The 26,402-nt window shown below is 31.9% G+C and overlaps 1 protein-coding gene and 2 long non-coding RNA genes across 6 annotated transcripts; 1 reads left to right on the top strand and 2 right to left on the bottom strand.

Moving 5' to 3' along the window:
- Positions 1–1,280: 1,280 nt before the first annotated feature.
- LOC134269399 (platelet endothelial aggregation receptor 1-like) lies at positions 1,281–26,402 on the bottom strand. The gene is made up of 4 exons (XM_062751592.1): positions 26,393–26,402; positions 25,233–25,367; positions 19,295–19,390; positions 1,281–1,468 (listed from the first exon to the last, which is right to left on the bottom strand). Exons 1-4 carry the CDS (start codon positions 26,400–26,402, stop codon positions 1,281–1,283), a joined length of 429 nt encoding a protein of 142 aa, XP_062607576.1.
- LOC134269377 (uncharacterized) lies at positions 3,637–8,248 on the top strand. 3 transcript variants are annotated; one of them, XR_009992567.1, is made up of 5 exons: positions 3,822–3,935; positions 5,027–5,057; positions 5,672–5,717; positions 6,864–6,941; positions 8,190–8,248. It is a non-coding gene; the product is annotated as an uncharacterized LOC134269377 (long non-coding RNA). The 3 variants fall into 3 exon arrangements; XR_009992570.1 differs by lacking the exons at positions 3,822–3,935; positions 6,864–6,941; positions 8,190–8,248 and adding exons at positions 3,637–3,696; positions 6,521–6,564; XR_009992571.1 differs by lacking the exons at positions 6,864–6,941; positions 8,190–8,248 and adding an exon at positions 6,521–6,564.
- On the bottom strand, positions 15,164–17,294 carry LOC134269366 (uncharacterized). 2 transcript variants are annotated; one of them, XR_009992565.1, is made up of 3 exons: positions 16,784–17,294; positions 15,916–15,971; positions 15,164–15,327 (listed from the first exon to the last, which is right to left on the bottom strand). It is a non-coding gene; the product is annotated as an uncharacterized LOC134269366 (long non-coding RNA). The 2 variants fall into 2 exon arrangements; XR_009992564.1 differs by having other exon boundaries at positions 15,165–15,346; positions 15,912–15,971.

The raw sequence follows: 26,402 nt of genomic DNA, 5'->3' as shown, positions 1-26,402 counted from the left end.
CTTTGACACTTTTTGTATATACAATTTGCCAAATTATCTTGTCTCATTACTTTGATTTATTCTAGTCTAAATACTATGTGTATGACTTTTTTATATTCTATTTTTAGGGATGTGGCATTTTTGTAATGTTTATCAAGCCACAACTCCCTCTATTGAATTATGGTATTGTGCTTTTAGTTTGTTGTATTTTTACTGTTTTATATGTTTTATTTGCATAATACTTTGTCATTTATTTGTTAAATAAATGACCATTCCAATTCCTCAACTATTAGTTGTGTTTTCATGTGTCAAACTGAGCACCACCCTAGCAGTTATCCATAAAGAACCTTCACTGTTCAATGGCTGTGAGTGCCTTAGTAGTAAAGGTCTAAATTTGAAGCCCTTCACCGGCATACGGTGACGTCTCCATATGAGTGAAAAATTCTTGAGAGGGACGTTAAACAATATAGAATAAATCAATCAAAAGTGAACATAATTTTAATTGTGGTTGCAACCTATGTTTTGTATTGAAATGCACTCAAACTCCATGGAAATAAGTATTTCAATAGTGGTCGTATTTCAGTAGTAATTGTATTCTATGTTTGTTATTAAAATGTACCTTTAACCGCTTTTGAAATAAAAATCTCAATAGTGGTTGCGTTTCAAAAGTGCTTGCAACCTACGTTTGTTATTGAAATGTACTCTCAACCACTACTGAAATAATTATTTCAATAGTGTTCGTGATTTCAAAAGTGGTTGCAACCCATATATGTTATTGAAATGCATTCCAACCATTATTGATATAATCATTTCAATAGAGGTTGTAATTTCAAAAGTCGTTGACACAAAGGATGCTGAAATTTATTTTGTATACAACAGATTAAAGATGACATTGTTGATTGCCAAATGTTTTCAGTACTCAATCTCTTTAAAGATTCTGTTTTCTTAAATTAGATAGTTAATTTTACTGCAAAAGAAATCAGATATTTTATACTTTGATTATTTATTTCATTTATTCTAGTGAATTTTCAACCTACATTATAGAAGTTTTATATCGGTGTCTATGTGTCTGACAGTTTTAGTTTAGTCATCAATGATTTCAAACAAATAATAAAAGAACTCTAAAAGAGAAGTTTAATACACTTTATTCACATACTTACTGAATAAATTTTGCAACTGTTGTAGTTTCGTGATGCAGAAGTTGAAGATAATAAATAGCAATAAATTTGAAATAAAATATACAAACAATAAAGTCTGGTTTGCTATCAAGTTTTTTTTTTCTTTTGGATATACGAAGACGTTTAATATAGGCTGTTCCGCTCATTGGCTGCAGTACATGTTGTTAGATAATGGCGAACACTTAATCGAATGTGAACGACGATCAGAGAGAAAAGAACAGTTCCGGCTACGACTATGCAAATACGTAAAATGTCTGCTTCCTTTTGAAGAGGTGGCATCTTTGACGGATGGATTTCTGGTTTCACATTTTCTTTTAAATATAATAAAAATGACATTACACAATTATGCAAATTAAGTAAAGAGCACAAATGCTTACGTTTTAAGATTCTTGGAAGACCTGGTCTCCAAAAACCACACACGAGGGTTATCCGGTATAATCGTGGAAAAGCGTTTCTCTCGAAAATTAATGGACGCATAAAGCTGAAATTTTTAGTGAATGTCTCTTTATCATATTTCATAGAATCACATTTTTTAAAATAAGATTTAGACAAAAATTAAGATTTTATTATGATTGAATGTGCACAGGGAATGGATCAACGGCGCGCGGTCAAAAAACGAAGGTTTTTTTTAAAAAGAGAATATAAAAGATTGGAGTTTAAATCATCCTTATTCGATTTTGCAATTTATTTGGTTGACTTTTTAAAACTTTCAAAGCATTTGGTTAATGTTTTGGCAATTTCCTGAGCATTCATAATGGAACACAACGACAAATAGTAACGATTGATGACGTTACAAAGCACCGGAGAGCTGTTCACTTTGATTAGACGGCGTGAAAACACCGTAAGAAACTTAAAATGAACACAGAAGATAAAAATTCCCCCAAAATCACCAGATCTTACGTATAGAAATGAAATGGGTTTTCTTAGTGAAGTCTTTCTTGATCGAGTCCCCAGGTACTACAAAACATACGGACAAACGGCTAAATTATAATAGCAAAAGACGCTGTCACTGTTGACAGTCAATATAACAATATCTATAAGTTGAATGACGGTGGGAATATTTTCCATTACTTACATGTATACTAATAAATCCACAGAAGATCGCACGTTTGTGTCTAATTGGTTCCTCAGCTGTTTATGGAGATTAAACTCAATTAAATTCCTAAATTTAGGTAGGACTTGTCCAACTTTATTTGTAGCGCAAAGATGAAACGTAACGGTGATTTAGACACTAACGTTATCATCCGTATGCTGCAAGGTAATACAATACATAGTTGCAACGTCAAGAATTGATATTCAACGTTATAACGTCAAAACGACGTCCAAATAGATCCTTTTTGATGTTTAAATAATAAAAGATATATTTTAAAAGAGAATAATTAATGACTTTAAGGTAGTATTATAAATTAAAATGGTGGACAGAACCTTGGGTAAATGTACTTTTTTCCACTAAAGCAGTTTATCTTGACGATTTATTTTAAATTTCTGTCATGGTGGTTTATTCGTTATGATGCCACACTTTGAAAGTCTACAATAGCATAGTACATTAAAGATTAAACTACATTTGTATGTGTCATCATGATCATTCGGGAAAAAAATAATTAGAAAAATGCAGTCTAAAGAAAGAGAGACGTACTGATCGAAAATTAACAGGTAAAACTTGATTGGTACAAAAATCCGTACATAAAATCATAGGAAATGCACATTGGCGTACAACTCCGAATCGTGATTTATAAGAACGTCAGACGTCATTTTAGCCAGCTAGTGGAAACATCCGCAAGACATTCTGATTCTTCTTACATTCTGATGTACCTAAACTAAGTTTAAATACTTTCCACTGATATAAATTTTAATGAATTAATTTTGCCTCCTGAATTCGGAATAAATCAATAAGCTATCAACAAATACACTTTTGATATGACGTCATTTACGCATCGGGATATATTTGCAGGATGTGGATGATGTTTTATAAGAAATGTTTACAATGGAGACTTTTAATTATCTTTCGAGGAAAATTAGTTGTTTAAAAGTGCTCAGTGTATATCAAATCGTAAATTTAATAACAAAAATTTCTTTTTATTCCCATGAAAAGGCGGTGCACTAATTTTCATTGAATGGACATCCTAAAAGACTTTTGTTTCAGTGGATATCGTATCCATTCTCTAAACATAGTTTTTCAACAAAAATGTTCCGTAGAAATGTGATGTAATTAAACGATACTGTGACATTTCCACGAATTATAAAGAGATATGTCATTTTTTCCGAGCAAAAACTCTTTTGTTTGTTTTTTTCTCTGTTACAACGAGACAAGTAGAAATTAACGTTATATCCGTGTTTAATGTACTGACAATATATAGATAACTTTGGAATAATACCACACCTCCTAACCTTATTAGCATAAATCGGAAGAATTCGGAGATAAACTTAATCAAATATGAACAAAATCCGTAAACGTCCAAACAGCTTTCCTCGCTAGAATTCAGCGGGAGCAACATGCTAGTGGTGAAAATCGAGAGAGAAATTCAACATGAAAAAAGAGGTAAAACTTTATGTTTTCTCGATTTATAAGGTTTGTAAATTGCAAAAAGTTGAAAAACAAACGATTCTTTACTTGAAAAGTGAAAGCAGGTATACGGTTTCTCATTCTGTCAAGTGCTATTGCACTTTAAAGTGTCAAAACAACACCTCTCGATTTTGTAAACATGTTTCCACGTGGAAGGGAGTATTTGTGTCGGTCAAGATTAACCCACATACATTGATTTAGTAAATAAAACCCTCGTAAGTAAAATTTTATTTATTTTTTTTTCCGTTACCTGTAGCACAAAATGGCTAAATATTTAGGGCATGTTTGTCAAATGATGTTAATAGCATGTCTCAAATTGAAGAGAAAATGCAGGTGCGCATAGGCCGTAACTACTTGTAAGGTAGTCTACCATGCATGCATATGCAGAATTACGCATAAAAGTCATTATTATTTTTACTTATCAATACCCAGTGACTTGTGAGAACCATTTGTGTGTTTTTTAAATACCAAGAGACTAAAATTTAATTCTATCCGTATACACGTGTGTACATGCACAAGTTCTTCGAATTTCCTCTACACATATACATGTGTACCTGGATATAAAGGTTTGTTCACATTTGTTTGCAGTTTTAATAGTGTCAGCTGTTTATATCAATCATGCAGTTTTCACCAGAGCCTACTGATCAAAAATGGTGGTTAATACTTTTCTAATTTAATATCATAGATGTTATGATCAGATGCATGATGTCAACATGAGTCAATGCATGCAGTTCTCACATACTTATGTATATATATCAGACATGAAACTTCACATGTGTAGTTTATGAAAGTTTTTGAATATTTCTATTTGTACCACTTTTTTCCCTTTAAAAGTATCGCCCATCTAAAACTTAGCTAATGAGATAGTATAAGTATTATAAAACTAGAGGTACTGTGAGCAATGAGCTCTGCATGACACTAAATTAATGTCCATGATTTACTATGGGAAACCGAAAATATGTGTCGGATCAAAAAGTAAAATAGAAGATGCACCATTGCAATATGTAATAAAGATTCTGTGAAAGTCTCATCAAATATCACTCAGTGGTATCAGCTGGGGAATTAGCGGATAAGAGATGGGTACCCCAAAGCGTAACAGAAGGAAAGACAATACCAATTACTTTTAAAATATACCCTCCCGCTTTTCAAGCGGGGGGTATAATAAATTACAGACTTGCATCAATTTGTGTCTGTGTTGATTTAAACATATTAAATTTACATTGATGTTTTGCATTTTTGTTTGTAAGAATACATGTATCTAATTTTATACATGAAAAATATTTTTCTTTTTTGTTGTCTATTGCAGGTTAGAGTACATCTTGAACAGCCATCTCCAGGTATGACAAAAATAATACAATTGACCCTATAAGGTCATAAGCAAACATTATTGAATTTAGAAAATGTATATATATATATATATATATATATATATATATATATATATATATATATGATGTAAGACAAATGTGAAATCATTGTAGGGCTAGAAAAAATTTCTTTCACTGCTCACTCAGGTTTTTTACTAGTCAGCTCATCAGAGTATCACTACCCCACTAGGCTACTACTAATTCACTGACCCCAGTCCAGGGGGTAATCAATTATTTTTTAGCCTTGCATTGTAAAGTCAGCTATGGAGACATCCTTTTTGTTGTTTGCTTTTTTTTTTTATGATATGCACCATCCCACACAAATCACATACACAAGAAAGTATTTTTTTTCCACTTTTAAAAACATGGGCATTACTGACCTTTACATGTATACAATGTATATCTATTCTTTTGAAGAATGGAATTGTTGATTGAATTTAAAAATGATCTGCCATATGTATGCCCATGATACTGTACTAAATGTATGCACATAAATTATAATTTCATTTTTAAAAAAAGGCAAATATATGAAAAAGAAAAATCAAATCCAAACAATTATAATGTGCAATGAATGTTTCTTGCAGGATATACTCTGAAGACAGCGATGTGAACGTTCAAGGTTTGCCTGTTGTGAGTATTGTACATGTAACTGGAAGGATAAACTTATAACATTTATTATTATACTTCTGTTAAAATGTTTCCTATATAAAGTTAAGAAGGTAAAATAGCTATCTTTGATAGTCCACGCATAGCAAAGCTATACCCCGGGGTATAGTTTTTGCTATCCACCCTCGGAAAATTTTCGTGCAATTTTTGCCACCAAATTTTGATTTCCAGCGATAAATATATTGACTGATGATGTCATAATGACTTCAGTAGCATTGTGACGTCATCATGATGTCAGATTATTCTTATAGTATTATCTTACTCAAAAAAAGTTCAAAACTCAAAAATTGTATTATACATCAGTATAATAAAACATTTATCCAATGGCTGCTAGTGGGATAGCTCTTTCATCAAACCCTTGACAGGAACTATTCCCCTCGGGCAAGCCCTCGGGGAATAGTTCCCTGTCGCAGGTTTGATAAAAGAGCTATCCCACTCACAACCATTGAATAAGTGTATAATATGCAATATTATAACTAGTATTTAATTATTTTCATCCTGATCATGCTGTGTGGAATAAACAAAGAAAAAATATGAAGCATGCCCAATTACTCCAATATATACATGTACATATTAATGTATAAAAGAATCCTGTGTAAAGTTATTTTTTATATAGATAGAGAGAGAGAGAGAGAGAGAGAGAGAGAGAGAGAGAGAGATGTTGATGTTGATAAAAAGGGTCAATATAATTGAAAATAATGCATGATCAGTGATTTTTGTTTTCGTTTAATGCTCAAAGATTTAATCACATTCTGTTCAATTTTCAGTAGATCCTTTAATAATAATGAATGGGTGGAAAAATTCTCACATCGTTTGCATAACAGTACATGTAAGTTCAAAGGCAGAAAAAAATCCATTGAAAGGGACAGTATAAATACAGTTGGTTTTATGTTTCAGCAAACAATTTAATGAACTGAAAATTATGCCAATACATAAATCAGTATATTATGTAACCTTAAAATGATTTTCATATTTTTCTGATTTGCATGTAGTGCAATGATATTTGTCAGTATTTTTCATTCAGTTTTTTCACATAATTGCAAATGCATGTATTTTATTTGCATTAATTAAATTTAGAGGATTGTATAAATTCATTAATCATAATTGTAGTTCAGCTGTAACAATACAAATTGTCTGATGAAAGCTTCAACCATGAGAATAGGAAAGGATGTCAAGGCCAAAGAGAAGGTACGCTGATAATGGTGATGATATGTTATTGATGTAAATAGAGTAAAGCAATAAAATAGAGAGAACAAAAGTAATCCGTAGACAAAAAAAATTAAATCAATTCTTTTCAAGAATAGGCAAGTCATGATAAGTCACTCTGAGATAGTTCAGAGCAGATTTAGATTTGTTCAGATCATACAGGTAAAGGGTGGGGTGGTGCCACAGTGGGGAGGGGAGTCAAAGTTTTATTCTGGAATATTTAAGGCTTTTTATAAAATCTTATTAGATTATCAGAGCCGCGATGCATCATCATTTTTTTTAACAAATACATCATAGTACAGAATCCCAAAATCAAGGGTACTGGATGTGCCATAATTAGAGACAGAAAGTCCTTTGTAAATATTGGCAAATCATTTTGTTTATTTCTTGGCTTTTAAATTGAATTAAGTAGAGATTAAAATAATTTCAGTTTTCATAATTTAAATTCCTATTTTAAGGAGACTTTAGTTAATATCTTGAATTTCAATCTTTCAATTAATCTTTCAATATCAAACTAACTGCAACTTAGAATAGCTGGTTATGAATAATCTGCAGAGCTCATAAACTACATGTAGATAAGGTCAAATAGCTACAATTTTCAGAGAGAAAGCAATATTTTGGGGGTTATAGAAAAGGGGCATAACTCTCATCATAATAATAAATGATGGATGATAAATGTGAAAAATGTGTGCTGATGGAAATCAAGTGAATGCAGTGCAGTCTAATTAAGTACAGTTAAACAACAGTACACATGTATCTTAAAATCAAACAACTTTAACTACCTAGGGTATGTTGACGTTCATGACAGTATATTACAAATTGGATGAATGATTTGCAAACACTTTGCATTGCATGTTTTATTTTTGTCAATAATAAGCTCATTTTACGCAGATCTCTTTCTCATGCAGATTATTAATGAACAATGATAGATTGAATTTGCAACCGTAAATGGCATATATGAATTTTATTTAGAGTTTAACTTTGGTATATATCTTAAACACTGAGTGATATCTTGAACACATTGAGATATCAGAGTCATTTTAAAGTCCACATTTTTTGTTCTATATATCTTACCCTGAATCTCTTGGATATCTCAGTTTTTCAGCAGTCCAATAAGCCTTTCAAGATATTAATTGTGACTTTATTTTATTGATTAATTAAGTTAAGATGAATTATAAATATATCAATCATATACTTTTATATTAATGTATTAACATTTTATATTTTCAGGCCATATAACAAATGGTTGCTGAATTCATGAAGACTGCATGGGATGATACAGTTCATTTGAGGAATCCTTTCTAAGAAAAAAGAATTTGCATATTCAAAGACGCTTTTGTTTATTGTTTGTTTCTTAACGTTCTTCTTGAGAATTTTTCATTCATGAGGATGCCAACATTTGTCGGTGGAGAGGTGCAAATTTTGTCCTTTACTTAGCACAGATGGCTAATTTGGCAATGAGGGATCTTTTTGGTGCAAGCACCTACTGCAACACAGGACCTCTGTATATTCAGTCTTTTCTCTATGTACGACAGTGGGATTTCGAACCAGCAATTTAATGATCAACTCCTTACTCATGACTCTCGAGCAGACGCTCTTGCCAATATCTAAATATTGTTTTATAAATTTCTACTTCATTTTTAAACAGCTTTATCTTTATTATAACATACGTCCTGTAATATACAACTTATTTGTTGTTGAATATTTCATTGTCTGTCTACATGTAGTGCTTAGTAAATTTCTTGTAAATACAAACATGATTGCATGCTGTTTGTTTACTTTGTCTTTTTTTCCAATATGAGTCATGATATATAAATGGTGTGCATATCAGTTTAATTTATTTTTGTTGAATTCATTTAACAAAAAAAAAATTGATAACTGAATACATGTATAATTATGTAGATAGATACCTTCCAGAAATATTTACATGTAATAGTAGCTGCAGATATGTAGCTTATGTGAAATCAGGTACAGTGCATACTTGAAAATCAATTTACCTGTATTCCTTAAACAGAAATTTAGTGAACATATTTATATACATAAGCAGTATTTTATACTGAAAATAGACTGTGTGTTAATGTTATACTCATTCAACATAAACTTTAATCAGAAGTGATGTTAATGAAATAAAACATATATCTCACAATACATTTTCTTTTTTCCCTCCAATTAATCACATTTTAAATGTGTATTGATTGATAAAAGAAACTGACTATACCATTAAAAATCTTGAGTTGTCTTTCCTTGTTTAAAGAAAAAATCTGATGCAATGAATGTTCCCTTGGGTTTATGACCCTGAATATTAATAAGGTTAGGAGGTGTGAATATTTTTATTTTTGAAAATGCTATTGGCGAGAAATAACCCTTTATTTCATTGGTTGGGTGATCCGAACTCCAGCAAATGCGACATTTTCTTTTTGGCGGTTTTGGTTGACCAAAGTGATAGATGTGGCACTGAATTCCTGCGCAGTAGCTCGTGCGGGGTAGGAATTTGTTATCTGCGAAAGGCTCTATGTAGATATATCTGTTGCCATTCAACACACCAGTCATTTTTTTGGTCACGGATTTCTTATTTTTTCATATTGTAGATCGCTTTTTAGGTTTGTACCTACTTTAGTAAGCATTGCCAAAATTTCATTGTCATCTACAGAGAGAGGCACGCCAGACACAGTGACTTTGAGAACTCTATCTGCAGGGGATTTTGAGCCTGTTGTGTAAGGATTATGGTCATAGACATTAAAGTTTTGATCATTGATGTCAACCCCTTGCGCCAGCAATGTTTGTTTGCTTTGATCATCGATCAAATATATTCGCCAGAGGTCACGGTCGAGCTGTATGCATCGTACCATATCCCCGACGGACCGAATCACACTTTGCATAAGCTCAAAATCAGATATTCTTTTGTTTCTGTTCATTTGAATTTCACTGTTTTTTAGATAAACAGGTTTAGATAATGCTTCCATCTTGAGATTAGAGTTTTATTTTTCTCTCGATGTTTAGGACATATGATTGACAGTTTATTATTTATGTCATTTGACAGTTTACAATAGACTCGGAGGAATCCAAGTTCAAAATTTGTCTTCAGCCGGGACATTCCCCGGGAGATGAGCAGTGTCCGAACTACTCAAAAAAATGTCCGAATAACTGTATTCTCTTTCATGGTGAAGAGAACGTGTTATCAAATTTCTATCCGTGTCAACTCTCTGTCTTTGGCGAAAAATTCAATTCTGCTGAACAAGCCTTCCAGTGTGTCAAAGCTATTCGATCCGGAGATCTGATGGCTGCAGATAAAATCCGAGCTGCGGAGTCGGCACTTGAGTCCAAAAGAATTGGCAACCTAATTACGGCATCCGATACCTGGATTTCCATACAAGTGGAAGTAATGGAAGAAATTATTTCGAAAAAATCAGAACAAGTAGAGGATTTCCGTGACTCTCTTGAAAATTCACCCAAAAATGTCGTCTTCGCCGAAACTACTTACGACGATTTTTGGGCAACAGGCCTCAACCTTAATCAATCGAAGCGTTCTAAACCCACAGCGTGGCCCGGAAAAAATGTTCTGGGACAGATTCTTGGACGCATAGCCACGGAAATAAAGAAAAAACCGAAAAACAGGGTCAGATCTGGGCTACCTCGCCCGGCTACCCATAATAAATAACAATTCTTAGCTATGCATGCTTATATGTTTAATTATGCACAATCATTCTCTCTTTGTCTACTTTTTTCAATATGGAATACATAAAGTGTATTACCCTGAATGTTAGAGGGTTAAATGGTTATGATAAGAGAAATACATTATATCAATGGTTTAATGACAACAATATAGATATTATTTTTCTACAAGAGACGCACTTTTGCGAAAAAAATAACTTTAAATATGATTCAAGATGGTATGGCACATCCATACATTCAAATACAGATTCTGCACATAGCAGAGGAGTATCTATTCTTTTTCATAAGAAATTTAACTTTGAAATAGTAAAATTTAATGTGCATAGATCTTTAGATGGCCGTAAACTTTTGGTTAATCTAAAAGTAAATGACTCAGTCATCACCCTTGTAAACGTATACGCACCAAACTATGATAAAAGTAGAATAGATTTTTTCAAAAAATTAAAAACGTGGATTTATAGGTTAGCAATGAATGAAAACAACATAATGCTTGCAGGCGATTTTAATACAGTACTTAAAAAACAGGACAGACATAATACACAATCAACAAATAATGATAAAAGCTCAAAACAGTTAGAAGATATGCTAACTTATTTAAATTTGATTGATACATGGAAGACAAAAAATAAAGAAAAACAAGGATTCACTTGGTTTGACGGAAACGGAATACCAAAAAGTAGAATAGATTTTGTATTTTTGTCTAAAACTTTTGAGTTAGATTTGTCAAAAGTGTTTTTCTTAGAAAAGCTCCTAATACGCAAGGTAATAGAAGTTCAGATCATCTTTCGATTAGATTAAATCTTTCAATGAATAAAGAAGCAAGAGGTCAAGGTTACTGGAAACTAAATACCTCGCTACTAATTGACCCAAATTATACGTCTGAGTTAAGGGAATTGTTGAAAAATAAACAACAAGAATTGGAAGGTGTAATAGATCATCAAATAAGATGGGAAAAGGTTAAATCTATCATCAAAGAGTTTTCAATAAATTTTTCAACACAAAAAAGTCTTAATAGAAAACAAAGAATCACAGAAACAGAAAAAGAAATAGAAAATATTGAAACGTCTCCGCACTACTTAATGGACATGAGAAGGAAAAAAATTCTTGAAACAGAATTAGACGAAATTTATGCTAAAACTACTAAGGGTGCATTTATTAGATCAAAAGCAAACTGGATAGAAAATGGGGAAAAATACATCATACTTTTTCAGATTAGAAAGAAAAAATCAATCGGCAAATACGATACATGAAATTAAAAAAGAAAATAAATTACTAAATAAAACTGAAGACATCATGGAGTCACTTTGTAATTTTTATGAAAATCTATATTCAACAAAACAGGTCCGAGTAGAAAACATAAAAGAATATTTAGAAGATTGTGAATGTCCTCAATTAACTATTCAAGAAAGAGAGATGTGTGATGAACTTCCCACGATTTCTGAATGTGCGCAGGCCATAAAACAAATGAAAAACAACAAATCTCCTGGCTCTGATGGGTTACCCGTCGAATTCTATAAAATATTTTGGAACTATATTAAAAAATATTTTTATGAATCACTAAATAAGACATCTGAAAAGGAGGAAATGACTTTTTCGCAAAAATTATCAATTATTTCTCTGATACATAAAAAAGGAGAAAAGAACGATCTCAGAAACGATAGACCTATTAGTTTAACAAACTGTGATTACAAAATATTAACACACATTTTCGCTATCAGACTTCAGAAAGTTATAGACAAATTGATTAATAAAGATCAATCTGCATACATCAGAGGTAGATATATTGGTGAAAATGCAAGACTTTTACTTGATATATTTGAATACTGTGAAGCGAACCAAAAAGAAGGAGCAATCTTACTTCTTGATTTTCAAAAAGCTTTTGATTCTGTTGAATGGAACTTTATGTTCAGCACTTTAGATAAATTCAACTTTGGAGATCAATTCATAAAATGGATGAAAATTCTTTATACAAAGCCCGTATTTCGTATCAAAAATAATGGATGGATGTCTAGAACCTGTAAAATGACGAAAGGAATTCGACAAGGATGTCCAATCTCAGCATTGCTATTTTTATTTATTGTAGAAATAATTTCAATAAAATTACACAATTCACCAGAAGTACAAGGTTTTACTAATGAATTTATGCCCAAAGAAATAAAAATCCTTCAACACGCAGACGATACATAGCTCTTTTTACAAGATATAAAATCTATAGAAAACGCAATAAAGATAATTGAACAATTTGGCAAAATATCAGGAATGCAACTTAATAAGAATAAATCTAAAGGAATATTATTAGGGCCCTTGAAAAACAGATATGATAAATTATACGATATATATATATTACTAATGCACCTGTAAAATGCTTAGAAATATATATAGGTCATGATTCTGACCAGTGCTATGAAAAAAAAACTGGACAGAAAAAGTCGATAAATTAGAAAAAACGACTCACAATGTGGAACACCAGAAAGTTAACTATATATGGAAAAAGTACTGTCATTAATACTTTAGCATTAACACAAATTTACTATAGTGCATCTATTTTGCAATATCCTAAAAACAAAACAATTAAGAAAATAAAGAAAACAGTCTTCAATTTTCTATGGGGAAAAAGAGAACGGATAAAAAGAAATACATTAATCGGAAAACAGAATGAAGGAGTGATAGGAATTGATGACATTGATTGTAAACTGAAAGCGCTCAAGGTCGCATGGGTTACACGAATTTTCAACGAAAAAAATTCATCTTTAAAGTCCTTCTTTATATCTTGTGTTGCGAGAAAATTCGTTTCACCAGAGTATCTTATTAGGACAAATATAACAAGTACAGGTGAAATAAAACAAATATTTAAGTCATTACAGTGCTGCTATCCTACAAGTTGACAATTCTATCCTATCCTATCGTGAATCCTGCATCCACAATCCTATCCTGTAATTTCAGTCTAATCCTATCCTATCCTATCCTGCAATTCTCAGTTTTTTAATATTTAGGAATTAAATTGACAAAACGAAAAAAAGGAATTACCAGAAAATAAAATAAAATCAGATATAGTTATGGTATTCATTTAAATGTTAGACATTTTAATGGAGAAAAATAATCGAGATCGGCATTCCCTAATTCCCGACTAACCGCTCAGCACAAATTAAATTTACGAATATCATAACCATGTTGAAAAATAATGTTAACAAAAAGATCGTAATTACACGTGGACAAATACTGATTTTGCAAACATATGAAAAGAAATTGGCCTATCAGAAGAATTAAAGAAAAATATACTTGGTGTTTTAAATTTCCTACTTACAATATTCGCGAGACCCGGGATCGCGACTTGCGTCCAATGCGTAATATTTCTTTATTTTAAAAAATCATATGCCTATATAGTAATAATGTTTAAGTATATTTTTTTCATGTAAAAATTTTTTTTTCCTAAAGAAAGCACCATGAAAATAACATGCATGTACATGAATTGTATAGATTTAGTCTAACTGTGCCTGTGTGACAGATTTTTCTGTATGCAATTCTGAAAGAAAATATATGACTAGACCAAACAGACAAGTCAAATGTAGATCTAGAATATCTTGAATTTCACATATCAAACATTTCAAATGTGAAATTGTCTTATAAAATCAATATTAATTGTATGATTTTTTTAAAATTTAAACTCAGTAATTTATTTTTTTTTAAATTTCAGTTCATCATATATAATTGCATGTGATATTTTTAAAATATGCAAAATATATAGTTGCTAAATTCAAGATAATCTAATTGTTATAATTTTTCATTTCACTTCAGTTTCTCCTCATTTTATATGGTCAGCTCAACACCGTACAAATGTAATTTTCAATTTTCAATTTTTTTATGTGTGAAAATTTAATAATTTATGTTTAATAGAATATTTTTTTCTAAATTTGATATTGGTTGACAGATTGACATTAATAAATATTGTAGTAAGGTCACACATGTTTCTAAGATCTTATAAAACATGCATGAGAAATTCAGAATTCCCATCTTAAACATGTATAACTCAGTCTTAAGTAAAACAAGTTTATATTTGACCTTTCATCTTGAATGTTAATCCGTGTTCAGTGTCAGATTGAGAAATATTAAAATGCTCCACATGTTCCTTAGATCTTACAAAACATGCATAAGAATTCACAGTACTCACAGCATTTATACCACATTCTTGAGTAAACTTTGTATTTGACCTTGACATTTGATCTTAAAATTTTCAGTTTTTAAATGAGGAAAAATACTTTATCAAGTTCACAATATTTTTATTCAAGGTGATTCCTAAACAATGTTTAACAATTGAATATTCCATTACCATGAGACAGTCATTAAAAGTATACATGTACAGCATTTATGAATTTCAATGCTAAAATCACAGATACATGTACATGAACTTTGTTTAAATTAAAGTTTATCAATGTTTTATTAATCTTGTTTAATGTTTCACATGTATAGAATTTGGCTTTCTTAACCGTTGCTCAAATTGAAATTAAAATTGTCAGAGTTATTGTCAGAGAGATGGTCATAAACCGAACAGTTCTTCAAATGTCAACAATGCAGAGAAAACACACTGATCTCCTTAGTAAAAACACCATGATTTCAGACTTAGGACTCTGTGACACTGGTTTGAACATCTTTCATCATTTACACTAACAGCATATGGCATGAACTGCATTCTGTACAGCTGTAAATGTCCAGGGTTTCTGGGAAAAAAAATGATATTATAGACATGCTGATTGTAAATTTTGTCATAAACATTTCATACACATTTAACATGTTTAAAATGTTTTGGATTGTGACTATCTTTCACATTTCATGTACAATTTCACCTTTTTCTCTCCCAAAAGTAATGCATTTAGAAATCATGAAAAATAAAATCTTATACTGCAACCTCAGTCATATAAAAGAAAAAAAAATTATTCAACATAATTTACTTGTAGATTATAATTCATTTTATCTTGTCAACTTTCTAACAAGTATGAATACATTTGTTTTAGTGACTTTTCTCTATTTCTGCTTGTTTTTATCTATTTAATGTTTTTTCTTGGTTTTTTTTTTTTTGGTCTTGAAATTTGAATATGAAAATCTATGATACTATAACATGATGACCAGAAAAATTCAACATTTCCTTTAGTTTTACTCTCAATATTTTTGAAAGAAAAAAATCAATTGTTCCGAGTAACTGCAGACATGTCACGTCAACTCAGATAATGATGTTTATGTATTTAAATGACCATGTAAAAATACATGATAAAAATAAAATCATACATACTTTTTAGGTTGAAATCCTTGTACTGCGATGACGCATGAGTGCAGACAATCCATTTTCTGTAATGAATAAAATGCCAAGATTAACTTATGTTTCATAACGCACAGTACATCAAACATACATGCACAATATGTAAGTGCACTGCTTAGTGAGCTCATTAAAATTTAAGCAGAAGCATTAGATTGTTTGTTTTTATATTGTTTAACGTCCCTCTCGAGAATTTTTCACTCATATGGAGACGCCACCACTTGCCGGTGGAGGGCTACAAATATTGTCCTATGCTCGGCACTCAGGGCCTTTGAGCAGTGAGGGATCTTTTTCGTGCCAATACCTACTGCGACACGGGACCTCGGTTTATACGGTCTCATCCGAAGGACCGGTCTCTAGTCCCGCAGTGGGATTCGAACCCGCAAGGTAAGGAATGACTCCTTACTTCGCGACTCTAGAGCAGACGCTCTAACCACTGCGCCACGCGGGCGACTAGAAGCATTAGAAATGTTCATGATGATTCTACATTCATTTATTATTAATTACACAGAAATAAAAAAAAAACTATTTTCTGACCTTATTAGGGAAATGAAAAGAGTAACAACCTGATTTAGGCATAATACATATGATTGTTTTAGTCTTAGAGCTCATTGATATTTGATATCTGATTGAATGATCAATCATAAGACAGAGTATTTGTAAATATTAACACCCCCTCCCCCCGCACTTCTGTCTACACTACTCCGTTTTTCTCGCACCCGATTTTTGTTTATATTAATAAAAAGAATAAAATTTTTATATTTTAGGACATGAGAACACTGTTTAAAGCGATAAATGTGTATAAAAATGCACACATACTGTGTGCAGTGTGAAGTATACTTACATGATATAGCACATCATCTATTCAAGTCCGCTGCTGACGGTTCCTGTGGAATTATCCAAACAAACAGAGCATATTTAACAGAAAAACATGTTAATACACTTTTACACAAGTAAGAATCGGTTAAATCATCCAAACAAGCTGAAGAAATACTGTCTTTCGATGCCTGGGCTCTTCGTTGTTTACATTCCCAAATCTTCCGGTGATCGTTCACGGTTAGATCGTACGCCGTGTTACTCGAAGTTTATAATGTAAATATGTGTTAAGAGAAAAGAATGTTTTATTTTCTTTTGAAAAAATTATAAATATTTCTATTGTAAACATTTTATACCGTATTTCGTTTTTGTAATTTATTCTGAAATATGAATTAACCTTTGCTCGAATCTGATTGGCTGTAGGATACAGGATAGGATAGGATAGGATAGGATTGGATTAATTTCTATATGTTTCTATCGTGAATCCTCAATCCTGAATCCTATCCGATCCTATCCTAGTCAACTTGTGGGATAGCAGCACTGTACCAATTTTCTACTGTGAAATTTTCAGTACATTGAACGATTGTAAATATAAAAAACACAATATAAGGGAGATAACCGATAATGAAATATTGTCTCTACCTATATGGTTGAACAACCTGGTTCGATTTAATGATAAAAGTCTTTTCTACACCAATTGGATAAAAAGTGGGATTTTACATATTAAGGACTTGTTTGACGAAAACGGAAACTTCCATGATATCAATTATTTTCAAAATATTCTTGTAAACAAATCCAACATAATCAGTGAATACAATATTTTAAAAAAAGTTGTAAAACCTATACAGAAACATCATGATGTTTCAAAAGGAGCCTATATAAACATAAAAAATAAGACGATGATTATGTTAGAAAATAAACAAAGATTACCGATAAACCTGATAAGTAGTAAAATAATATATGACATTTTTCTAAAAAAAACTTTTATAAAACCTTACTCCGAGAAATATTGGTCGAGAAGCTTTAGCTTTAACTTTGAGGAAAACAAGACACGCATCTATCAATCAAAAATTACGAAATAAAAGATAAACAATTAGCAGAATTTATTATAAGCTATTACAAAATCTACTAAATAATAACAAAAATGTTCACAAATGGAATAGAAATGTATCGAATAAATGTCCTTTTTGTGAATCACTTGAAGATACAAAACATCAAATTTTTGATTGTAGAAATGTAGAAATGATTTGGGGAAAATATAGAAAACCGTCTGAATTTGAATATAAAATGGAAAACTATTGTATTGGTTTTTTTCTATGAAGAAAACAAAACCACTATTTCATTGAATTATTTATTATCTTACATAGCATTTTTTATATATAAGATAAAAATAAAGCTAAGATATGAAAACAGAGAAGAAAATATAAATGATATCTTGTATTATGTAAAGGCAAACCTTATGTATCAATATGAGATTTATAAAAAATTAGATGTAAACTTTACATATAAATGGTTCTATGATATTTCGATAGCTTTGTGATAATAATAGTCTGACTATCTGAAGGGGTCTGTCCTTCAGTAGTGCTGCCAGGTGGGGGTAACTATTATGGACTCTGTGAGGTGGAAGATGTACCCCATGGCAGCGAGACTTAATTGTTATTATTCAATTATTTATCTATTTATTTATTATTATTTTTTGTAAAATCAAATATTTGCATATTTTTATATTTATAAGGTAGTGCATCTTTCCGATTCATATCATATATGTATAATTTCTATGTCTATATATTTATATATATTTATTTATATTACATATACATATCCACATATAAGATATAATTTATCCAATCCAATGGGCCCCTGGCACCATAGGTGAGGATTAGCCGGGAATATCTTAGGATATATTATCCCAAGTTCAGTTGTAGTTGAAAATAAAGATTAAAAAAAAAAAAAAAAAAAAAAAAACCTTTATTTCAATATATTACTTCACATGTTTATTATCAGAAGTATACTAGAAATGTAACATGAAAAACGGATGAAAAGAATAATGTCGTGTAAGTAGCAACTCCCGACGTGACTTTAACAAAAAATCACATAATTTGTTTATTTATGCATATATTATCTATTTGAAATTTGCTATGCTTATTCAGAAAATTCATACATAGGGTTGGTGAAAATTTCAGATCGCAGTGATCATGATTATTTACGCGAGACAACTAGTCCATGATTTTACGGGACAACCCTCGTAGATATTGTCAATCTGATAAATCTCCCACAGATATTGTGACAAAAGCATTTACTGTTTTTCCTATCATAAAGGGCAGATATGTCATTAAAAACACCCGAGATGCAAATCTTATCAATTATGTAAATTTCGTTTATTTGTTACTAGTACATGTATCTGGCGATACATACATGCATTAGCTATCTTAAAATGACTCAAAAGTCTTCAATACTCATCCATTTTATCTTGAATATATACCTTAAAACTCATCTGTTATAAGTGCAAGCCTTTTTATTGATTTTTTAAATATGATACCTGTTATTCCTTCCGTCTTTCTTATTGTTGAACTGACTTCAGCCTTATTTGTGCCCATTGTTGAATCCCGTGAATGATTCATACGAAGAAATGAATCTGTTAAAATATACAAAAAAGATGCAAAACACCTTACATGTAAGACGGTTGTCCTAGAAAACCGCGAACATTTTCAATATTTATTTTGTTTCACTAGTCCATAGAACAATACAAAGTAGGAGTAGGGCAAACACGGACCTCCAAAACATCAGAGATGGGATCAGGTGCCATGGAGAAGTGAGCATCCCCTGCCGACCGGTCATGTGTGCTCCTTGTCATGATTGGGAAAAACAGAATTTTTTTTCGTCATTTCAGTGTATTAATAATGGTCTAACAATGAGTATGAAAACGGTCTGTCACTATTATACTGAATGTTAAATGTATTTGCTGACAACGTCATTGTATCGACCATAGAATTTACGAAATTATGACTTTAAACGAGACTGATGATATTCTTTTTTCATCAACTTGTATGTCCTCAGTACACTCTTGCTTGTCGTAAAGGCGACTAATTGGGGCGGTCTTTCGGATGAGACCGTATAAACCGAGGCCCCGTTTCACAACAGGTGTGGCACGATAAAAATCCCTCCTTGCTCATAAGTGACCGTAAGTGCCGAGCATAGGCCTAAATTTGCAGCCCTTCACTGGCAATGGTGACGTCCCCATATCAGTGAAATATTCTGGAGAGGGACATTATACAGTATGCAATCAATCAATCAATAGGACATACTCAATGTATTTATTGTACATTGAAAAATTTGGAGGTAAGATTCTTATATCAAAGGGAGTTTGATGAATTTAACGTATCAATAAGATAAGTATGAAATTATAACTAGATCTGCATATGCAAGTAGATTTAATATCTAATTAGTTACATCGAATGATTTAATTAGAATTGATATTTGCTTTGATTGGGATAATGACAATCTAATCCATTACCTCAATCAATCCAACTCCCTTCTTCAAATACCTACAACAATTATTTTATACATGTACCTTAACATGTGCATGTGCCGTCAACAAAACTGAGAGATGTGACGTTTCATTAGAATTTCTGCGCCCGCGTAGATTGTAAGAGCATGATATATTTACACCTTTTAAATTCACTAAACTCCTTGCACAGGAAATTCAAGATTTTTACAGATGCACAAGGGAGATGATGAGAATTTTACTTTCACTGATTCGGTGCAAAAACAGTTAAGGAACATGTATGTACGTCACTCGTGAAATATGTTAAATTAAGGATTTTGATAAGAATTATATTTTGAAAAGTACGAGAGGTGATCAAAAAATTCGCGAACTATCTCTATATCTACAAAACCACAATTCAGATTAGAGAAAAATTTGGTAAACATATTACCATACACAGGTTCTATAAATAGCATTTGCTGAATAAAGTTTAGCTTTTTGTTTGTGACGTCACAATGTGAAAATGACGTCACTATGGAGATCACTCGTGATGAAAAATGGTTGTCTCAGTTGTACTCTTTCAACGAATAACTGTAAAATTTTATGGTTTATTTTAGAAACTCCTTTACAGTAGCATATGATAATTTGTACACAGTTTATTAAGAAAACAGACTTCCTAAAGATTCAATCAATGATTGGATTTATCGTTTAAGTGAAGGAATGCAGATGGTTAAAATGATATTTGTTTTGTTGCCCAGTGAAAGCAAGTTTGGAAAGAGATGTGTTTTTAATTAATTAAGTTGTTATCAAACACGTCTAATTTACAGTTTGGAAAATAGTTGAATATCTCGACAAAAATATAATTATTAAATACCTAAGATATCGTTTACTTTTCATTTTTAACAAATTAGATATGATTATAAGTAGGCACCCATACTTTATCCACCTTATAAAAACGACTCTCCCGAGACAGAGAATTTGAGTTTTGATGGTCGCCACGCTCAATTTGGGAAAGAATATCTTATCCACTCATTCTGTTGCTCAGATGTGGCGATTTTTGACAGATGAACTGTTCTTGTTTAAAAAATTAACTTACATGTAAAGAAATATAAAACTCGGAAAAATCTTTCAGCTTTTGTGACAGAACGCTTTGGAGGGGGTCACGTGACTGCCCATATCACGTGATTCGCGCATCAGCAGAACGATGGCAGATGTGCATTAAAATTGGAGAAAACTAATTTAAAATATAATCAACACTGAAACCAAATATTGCTTCATTTATGGAAGTTATCCAATTAGTTCGCGAACTTTTTGATCACCCCTCGTACTCATATACTATGACTCCAAATCGCAGAGAAAAAAGGGGGTCATTTTGTAACGTACTCAGCTACATGTACGGTACAATCAAATTGACTTTTAGGCACTTAAATTTTAGCTTTGTTTTCAATCAATTTACCTTTATCATATTCAATTTGATATAAAAATTGTTAATAATTACAATCTTTTTTATGTAAAATAGTTTGAATATTACTGAAGAAATATTGCAAATTAATGTTTATAAATTATTTATTATACAAAAGGAAAATTCGAGGACAGTGATGTAGATTTTTAAATATTGGTCAAAATATGCGATTTTCAGACAAGTGTGTAAATTTTGTATTTTAAAATTCTTATATATATATCTCATTTCTCGGCAAAGTTTGTTGAGGGAATGTGTTTTTGTTCTAAAAATGTTCTAGATATATGAATTGAGACCCATATTCTTAAAGTTTCTATCATTACATAAATAAATTCTTTGAGTAAAAGTATGTGTGGGTAAATTGAATAAATGTGCAAATTTGCGGAATTTTCTGATAAAAACCTTTACACCACAAGAAAAAATCCCTCATCAGTTTTGTTTCTTTGTGATTTTTTAAGTGATTTTTTTCCTTGAATATATAATAATTAACGTTATTTAATTTAAATATGTCAGGAAAATTAATACTTGATATCGCGATTACTTAACTTAGTGGAACTCTTTCGCGATGGAGGTAGGGAACGTCTGTTGGCTGGGGACAAATGTGCTATTGAATACAATGCAAGATTGATCATTGTAGAATTTATAAGGACAGATAAGTAAAAAATCCTGGTGGAATACCTTCCTTAACAATCGCTGAACCAGCCTAATTAATCTTTGAGAGGAGCTAATCCTTAAATGTTACATTTTTTACGATATTTTTAAGTCTTCTCATTAAATTTTCATTGAAAATCGTGGTATTTTAAAGCTGATAAAGTAATCTAAACTTTCCTTATTTGACAATCTACTATTTGGAAATCAATTCTTGGCAATACATTGTACTTTCGGCATAAAAATGTTCAAATCATTCGATTGACACTACTGTTATCAATGCCATGTGCCCCGGGAATCTCGTGAGATTTCAGCTTTCTCGGCTCCCCCGCAGAAGAGCAGTAGTAAGTTAGATAACTGTGAGGTAATCGCGATATTACGTATTATAATACAAGGTTTTGAAGTAATGTGTTCTTTCTGAACTTTTTAGCTCACCTGAGCCGAAGGCTCAAGTGAGCTTTTCTGATCAAAATTTGTCCGTTGTCTGTCGTCGTTGTTGTCGTTGTTGTCGTTGTCGTTGTCGTTGTTGTCGTAAACTTTTCACATTTTCATCTTCTTCTCAAGAACCACTGGGCCAATTTCAACCAAACTTGGCACAAGGTATCCTTGGGTGAAGGGAATTCAAGTTTGTTCAAATGAAGGGCCACGACCTTTTCCAAGGGGAGATAATCATGAATTTGTTAAAATTTAATGGCATTTTTAAAAAATCTTCTTCTCCAGAACCGCTGGGCCAGGAACGATGAAACTCATGTGGAAGCATCCTTAGGTAGTGTAGATTCAAATTTGTTCAAATCATGACCCCCGGGGCAAGGGTGGGGCCAAAATGGCCGACCTAAGTTTTACATAGGAATATATAGGAAAAGTCTTTAAAAATCTTCTTCTCCAGAACCACTGGGCCAGGAAAGATGAAACTCATGTGGAATCATCCTCAGGTAGTGTAGATTTAAGTTTGTTCAAATCATGACCCCCGGGGCAAGGGTGGGGCCAAAATGACCGACCCAAGTTTTGCATAGGAATATATAAGAAAAATCTTTAAAAATCTTCTTCTCCAGAACCACTGGGCCAGGAAAGATGAAACTCATGTGGAATCATCCTCAGGTAGTGTAGATTCAAGTTTATTCAAATCTTGACCCCCGGGGCTAGGGTGGGGCCAAAATGGCTGACCCAAGTTTTACATAGGAATATATAGGAAAAATCGTTAAAAATCTTCTTCTCCAGAACTACTGGGCCAGGAAAGATGAAACTCATGTGGAATCATCCTCAGGTAGTGTAGATTCAAGTTTGTTTAAATCATGACCCCCGGGGCAAGGATGGGGCCAAAAATGGCCGACCCAAGTTTTACGTAGGAATATATAGGAAATATCTTTAAAAATCCTTCTCAAGAACCACTGGGCCAGGAAAGATGAAACTCATGTGGAATCATCCTCAGGTAGTGTAGATTCAAGTTTGTTCCAATCATGACCCCCGGGGCTAGGGTGGGGCCAAAATGGCCGACCCAAGTTTTACATAGGGATATATAGGGAAATCTTTTAAGATCTTCTTTTCAAGTACTTCAAAGCTATGATTAGTGATATTTATATGGAATCATCCTCAGGTAGTGTACATTCTAGTTTGTTCAAATGATGAATGCCTGATGGGGGGGGGGGAGTAAATTCAAGCCCGATGTGCTCAGGTGAGCGCTGTGGCCCTTGGGCCTCTTGTCTTCAAAGCAGTCGGGTGAAATACCTTAAGGCACAAAATATTATGTCAAAAAATGAAATTATTTGCGATTTTAAACTTATAGACACCTCTAGATTAAAACATAACTTGCTATTACAAGGAGTTTTGTGTTTTGTTAAAGCCCACACAGCAAAATATAAACTCTTTGTTTATTGAAATGCACTTGTCAAAATGACGTCATCTGGTGGAAGTTGACGGAGTTTGTACAGAGTGAGAGGTTGATGAAGTCACAGTTTGTACAATAGAAATTGCCTTTCATTATCAAATAAAATTTTATTTGCAGTAAAATTAAATTAAAAGCCGTTATCTTGGATACAACATCAATTTAACTATTTTATTCAAATACTGTCCGTATATTCTCTAGACAAGTGATATGGCCGAGTATCTTCATTTATATGCAGATTCATTGAAAAAGTAATAGAAGGATCCTAATAAATCGTTTTATTGCAAAGGCATACTCTCAATGTACCATGCAAGTTTTTACACATTAACTTCATTTGAAAGGCGCTGCAAAATTCATTAAAATCTTGTAATAAAAATACCCCGTACGTGACAAACAAAATATTCAATCTGCCGTCTAACAAGTGTAGTATTAGCAAATAATAATATTAACAAATAAATAGTGGAATTTATATAGATTCGCAGCACTTTTCACAAAACACAAGTAGCATCAAAAAATCATAAAATAAACAAAGAATTTTAACTTGGTTATCCTTGTGCAATATTTGAATTTATAGATGACTTCGAAACTCCAAGTACATTTGCCATAATCACGTGACAAGCATGTAGATTTGAACCACATTGTATTTTCGGATGTCAGTAATGTCTCAATGGGAATCGTTCATCTTTATAGAGCATAGAATCTTTAATTAAAAAAAAAATCGGCGATAATTGTCACCTTAATTGTACTGCAGGGGTACTGTCGTGGGAAGTTCATTAACTCATGTACTATCAGCCAAAATCACGAAAGATATCGGAAACTTGTTGAATAAAGATGGAATTAAATGTTTGATATTAACTGGAAAATACATATGCAATAACGGCTCTTATTTACTGCCAAAGTTTTATAATTACTTTGCGTTTATTTTTCCTTCTAGTATATTTTCAAGCAATGTTTAAAAGACTTAAAAAAATACCACTAAGAAAATTATGAAAAAAGAAAATTACCTGTTACTTTCGGACATCCAGATGCAGGATTGCAAATCTCTTCGTTGCAGGCACAATTATTTTGACAGTCATAACCATAGTTTGGGTATCTGCATTCATGTGAACAGTTTGGTCCAAGATAACCAGGTCTGCAATCTCGCAAAATAATTTTATATTTTGATGGTCTGGGAGTAGAATTTATTATTTTTAACTTGTTTACATATTTTAATATTCATTTGGTGTTTTTTGTTACGCATGAACAACACTGCTTTATTTTAGTGTTGTATATTTAAACAACATAGTATCTATTTGCAGCAAATTAACATACATGTACCTGTTGTATGCATTTATAAGTGTTCTATATTTTATGAATTCAAGGTACATGCAATTAAAAAATGTGTAACTGGCAATAAATCCAGTTTCACGTCAAACTCTTGATAAATCTTTGTAAAACATATTCAAACATTAATTTTGTGAATATTCACAAGCCGTCATAGCATCGAAATGCGTACTAAAATACACCTTTCTAAAATACGAAACTGTGGCTAATACAAATTAGATGTCGAGGGATATAAACAACTTCCATGACTCCAGAAAGTATGCATTTATAGCAGTTGTAGGGTCTTACTTGACTCAAATATAATCCTGTAAAATACAGTATCATTAAATGATTTTAAAGGTATATACATGTACCAGAGCTATTTGAATATCGTCAGCTGTACAATTGCAGATTTCTATCATGAAATACACGCTTAATTCCACTACAATGTTTACTTGCAGTTGATGAAAATGTCTTCAGATCCAAACAATGTTATAATTATTATAATTGTTTATAGGAATTCCATTTTGTAGTTATTATCTTCATTGTGCAGCAGCCTTGTTTGATGTTGCTTAACAGATCTTTGTTTGTACAGCGCCGCAGAATGCTGTGATTGATCGAGAGTTACCCTATATCTTTTTTATTCGTTAATTTGTTTCACATGACTACTTCCGAAGTGTATAAATATTAAGATTTATGGAAGAAAATTTGCTTCAGCAGCGTAGGTGAGACATAACCTATCCCCCAACACATCTATTTGAATCATATTTATTGATAACTATTCAATATTGAGTTGACGACCACCTTAGACATTCCCACCCCATCCCTTTTAACAGCACCGACCAAGACTCATATATTATACCTGATGCCAT

The sequence above is a fragment of the Saccostrea cucullata genome, unplaced genomic scaffold (assembly GCF_032062105.1).
Source record: "Saccostrea cucullata isolate Sc308-1 unplaced genomic scaffold, CSIRO_AGI_Scuc_v1 ctg2404, whole genome shotgun sequence".
Taxonomy (NCBI): Eukaryota; Metazoa; Mollusca; class Bivalvia; order Ostreida; family Ostreidae; genus Saccostrea; species Saccostrea cuccullata.
Note: the sequence above shows the minus strand (reverse complement) of the source record. Positions and strands in the feature narration are given on the sequence as shown.